This window comes from Numenius arquata, unplaced genomic scaffold (genome assembly GCF_964106895.1).
Source record: "Numenius arquata unplaced genomic scaffold, bNumArq3.hap1.1 HAP1_SCAFFOLD_51, whole genome shotgun sequence".
NCBI classification, from domain to species: Eukaryota; Metazoa; Chordata; class Aves; order Charadriiformes; family Scolopacidae; genus Numenius; species Numenius arquata.
The window spans coordinates 402,884-407,021 of record NW_027415430.1 but is presented as its reverse complement, the minus strand read 5'-3'; the positions used below and the strand labels follow the sequence as shown (position 1 = coordinate 407,021).

General features: G+C 43.4%; 1 protein-coding gene across 1 annotated transcript; it reads left to right on the top strand.

Annotated features, from left to right (window-relative positions):
- The first annotated feature begins 1,403 nt into the window (after positions 1-1,403).
- On the top strand, positions 1,404-2,770 carry LOC141478706 (uncharacterized). Its single transcript, XM_074167691.1, has 2 exons — positions 1,404-1,838; positions 2,393-2,770. The coding sequence occupies exons 1-2, from the start codon at positions 1,404-1,406 to the stop codon at positions 2,768-2,770; spliced, it is 813 nt and encodes a 270-aa protein (XP_074023792.1).
- Positions 2,771-4,138: the final 1,368 nt, after the last annotated feature.

Sequence of the window (4,138 nt, the reverse complement as noted above, 5' to 3'; positions counted from 1 at the left end):
CGCAGACAGTGTTCAAAGCAACTACCGTCAAAACCTGAAAGCAATTCTGGGAGCTTTCACCAGAAACAGCCTTGACTTTGTGTGTCTTCAGCAAGTGCAGAGATCTCCCATCTGATAACTAATGTTACGCGGCCGGTTTAGAGCACTTCCTCATGTGTTGTGATATCGTACGTCCTTTGTCTCAAGGTAAAATAGCTGCTTATTAATTGTCTGAGTTGGGAGGTCAAGATTATTCACGATTAGTAATTGTTACTGTGATGTTTAACAACTAAATTAACATTAGAGCAGGCTTCCCTAATCTGTCTACAAGGCATCTCAAGCTGGATGAGCAAACCCTTTTTACATCCTGGGTATATGAGCACACCATGACTTTATTTTCCTTTCTCTTCGGCATCTCTCATTGCATCCCACTCAGTTTCCCATTTTATTGAAAAGCTTAGATTTCACAATTGAGCTCTATCTGCACCCCTCTTCTAATTTGTTTAATTGTATACCTCTCTATTTTAGGGTCTCAGTCTGTACAAGTACAGCTGGAACTCGGCTTCAGCTCTCATCATCTTGAGAAACTTTATGACTTGACACTGATTTTGGCAATAATGCAATGGCAAGAGTCAATGGTTTCTCATTTTTATTTGCCTTCTTTTACCTTGTATCAGTAAGGAAAAAAAAAAAACCAACCCAAGGAAACACAAAATAATTTAGGTTGGAAGGGACCTCTGGAGGTCATCTACTCCAATGCTCTGATCAAAGCAGGTCTAGTAAGATGAGGATGCTTGAGCCTTGAACTCCTCCAAGGGTGGAATTCCCTCAGCTTGTTTTAATATTTGATCATCTTCATGGTAAAAAGCAACCAAAACAAATTTCCTTAAGTTTTATTGGAATTTCTCATGTTGCAGCTTGTGTCTCTTGCCTCTTACCCAACCAAGGTGCATCTCCATGAAGATGTCATATGCACAGAAAAATACAGGAAGGACATTGAGCTCCAAACTGAATTTGAGCTCCCCGAGTCTTACAGACTGTTACCCAGGGAGGTGGTGGAGTCTCCATCCCTGAAAATATTCAAAAGCCAAGGTCCTGGGGAATGGGCTCCAGGTGGCCCTGCTTGAGCAGGAGGGGTGGATCAGATGACATCTGGAGATCCTTTCCAGCCTCCGTTAGTCTCTGCTTTTATGACTCTGTACAGAGCACGTGACATCTGAAACCACAGGTTTCAAAATCTAGAAAGTCAGATTGTAGCTGTGTATGCAGCCAATTACCCCGTGTGTTTTAATTTCCAGTTCCTCTCTGCTGTTTAATCACTTGCAAACATAGCAATAGTGTTTAAGAAGACAAGCTGTGTGATATAGAGGCACAGAAGACTTCCTTAGTCCCCTGAGTTGGTGAAGTATTGACCACCGAACAAGATGTTTGTCAGAAATCAATTCTTGGGTTTTTGGAAAAGTCATTATAATGTCTTGTCTGTTTCACTTTATTCCATAATTCTGATTGTAGTTGAAGAAATAATGGAGATTGAATTTAAATGTCCTCAGAAGGTGTCATTAAAGCATTGGTACGTTGTTTCCTACTTTTTCTTTCCAGCGTTCATTGTATTTTTCCTGACCTTGACCTCCAATCCTTCATTCATGACCTGCATTTGCTGCGCTTGGAAATGCTCGTGCTGCCGGACGATTAAGATAATGTTTAGGATACTTCTGCCTCCTCTGATCTGGTGTGTGATCCTGCTGTGCGATGGCAGATACATAGACTGTGTGGCTTCAAGAAGCCAAGGAAACAGAGATCAAAATGCAAACCAAAGCAGTGCAGCAGAATTACCCAGTGAAGCCTCCACAATATGGCAGGTAAGAGCCCTGGGAATCTAGGACTTAAGGTATTTTAATATCGCTTATTTTGTGTGTGTGAATAACCTGGAATGTGCAGCAATATGGAAACCATTTCATCTGGAGAATGAAGTGTAAAGTTGCAATTCTGATTTTTATTTGATATGTTTACTACATTTGCATTACCTTTTTTTATCAGTACAAGTTTATAATACACATGTTCTTTCTGAGGCTAAAACCTGAGCTTTGAACATCTGACTCCATGGTTATTCTGGAAGTTTACACATGTGCTTTGCATCTGGTTCTTAAAGCAAGTTCTATGAAAATCTGAAATAAGATTATTTACTGTTTGAGAGAGAGACCCCAACATTCCTTGTTTCAGTGAGTTTCTCTCTTACCATCAGTCGTCATTTAGCAATGGCAGGAGCGAGGAATATCTTTTACAAGAAGAACTGTGTGGCTTAATAATAGTGCAAGGCTTTAATATGGTAAAGTTCTCCCCTCACTCAGGTGCAAAACATTTTTAGGAATATAAAGTCCAGTGACATAAGTAGGTTTAATATTTTCTCTTCCAGATTGCAGGGATGGGTATTCTTGCTCTTGTCAGCTTGCTTTATGGCCTGTACCGCATTTTCCACTTCTGCTCCTGCTGTAAAGATGAGGAAGAACATTGGAAAGACAAGATGGAGAGTTTATTAGAGGAAGAAGTAAGGAAACACATTGAAGAAAAGAAGAAAGAGCGTGCAGAGCGGATAATGCAAGAGAAAGTGAAACCTTCTCTCCAGCAAGATAATGCTAATTTCTGGGAAAACATAGATTTCAGAAACACAATGAAAAAAATAAAGGAAACTGTAGAGTGTGTTGTTAGAGAGACGTGGGGGAGACAAGAAGCAGATAAACAAAGTGTGCCTCTCACCTCCAGAACAGAACAGACTTCAGAAACCAGCACTTAGTTCTGAAGAGGTGGGCAGCTACTCCTGCCGAAGGGGCCAGAGCAGGTGCTGATGCACCAACACCAGGAGGCTCGATCTGTCTGTCCTGGGCTTGCTGGGGAAAGCACCCGCCTTGTTCCCATCTCAGTCCTCCTTCTACACCGGAGCAGGTCTTGTCGGCACTGGTCACCTTATTATCCCTCTTCCTATCTCTTTGCCCTCATTTTGTTGCTCTTTCACCTCTTTTTTTCACCCCAGTATCAGTTTCTGGTCCTAGTTTTGCTATATCTGTACCCAAACTGGTACTTCTAATCCTGTTGCCTGGACAATCTCGGCCACTCAGGCTTTGTCTTTGCATAAAGCAGGGAAGAAATAAGCAAAGAAGGAGGAAACATCTTCAGGTCTTAAAGGGCAGGCGAAATGTGAGCTGGTCCTTCCTGAACATTGTGCTGGTTTTCACTGTTCCTGCTTGCAAGGAATCAATTAGTCCTTAATTGCAATAAAAGTTTCTAAGCACAAGTCAAGTGTCGGTGTCTGTATCACCATCAAAGGGGGACCACATGCTCCGTTCATCCTCAAAGGGGGACCACATGCTCCGTTCATCCTCAAGTGAACCGGCCTCCTGGGAGGTAGGGCAGCCAGCTTTCTTGAAGGAACAAAGCAGGTCTGACCTGTTGCTCAAAAGAGGGGAAATAGGGGATGAGCGTTGACCAGCAGCGTGCACACCTGGCCTCTGGGTTCAGAATCTGAAACTCGGTGCCACCGTGCTTTTTCTGCCTCAGCGGAGCTCTGCTCCCTCCATTGCACACCAAGAATTTGGAGGCTGCTGCTGTTCTTTCAAAATGTATTCAAGTTTATGAAGTTCTACAGGACGGTGAGGGGACGATGAGCTTCCCCACCTGTTTTCATAAAGATGGTCCATGGGTGAGGATCAATGAAATCCATGGCCATGGCTGTAACGGAGCTTAAGACAAAACCACCTATAACGTCCCTCAGACAGGGACCCAAGGCCCAAGCCTGAGCTTAAATGGAACTCCTGGAACCTAAATGGAGCTCCTGAAGCTTAAAAGGAGTTCCAAGGTATGTGGATTGAAGCCCCACCCTGGGAAAGTTGCCCACTGCTCAGCTGTCAATCACCCCTCAGTCCTGTGGGATCAGAGACCCCAGACTGTCCAGTGAAAACATTTTCGACAGAGCCAGCAGAGCCCAAGCTCAAGCTTTACTTTCATTTGCCCAAGCACTTCTAGTCCCATCACATTTACCAGAATGACCAAAATCTGGAACCTGGCACAGAAACGAGGAACACTGATTGAACAGCAAAGATCAGGGCACGCTTTTTACCTAAATCCCAAATGGAGAGAGAGGCTCCTGTAGGACACACAGATATTT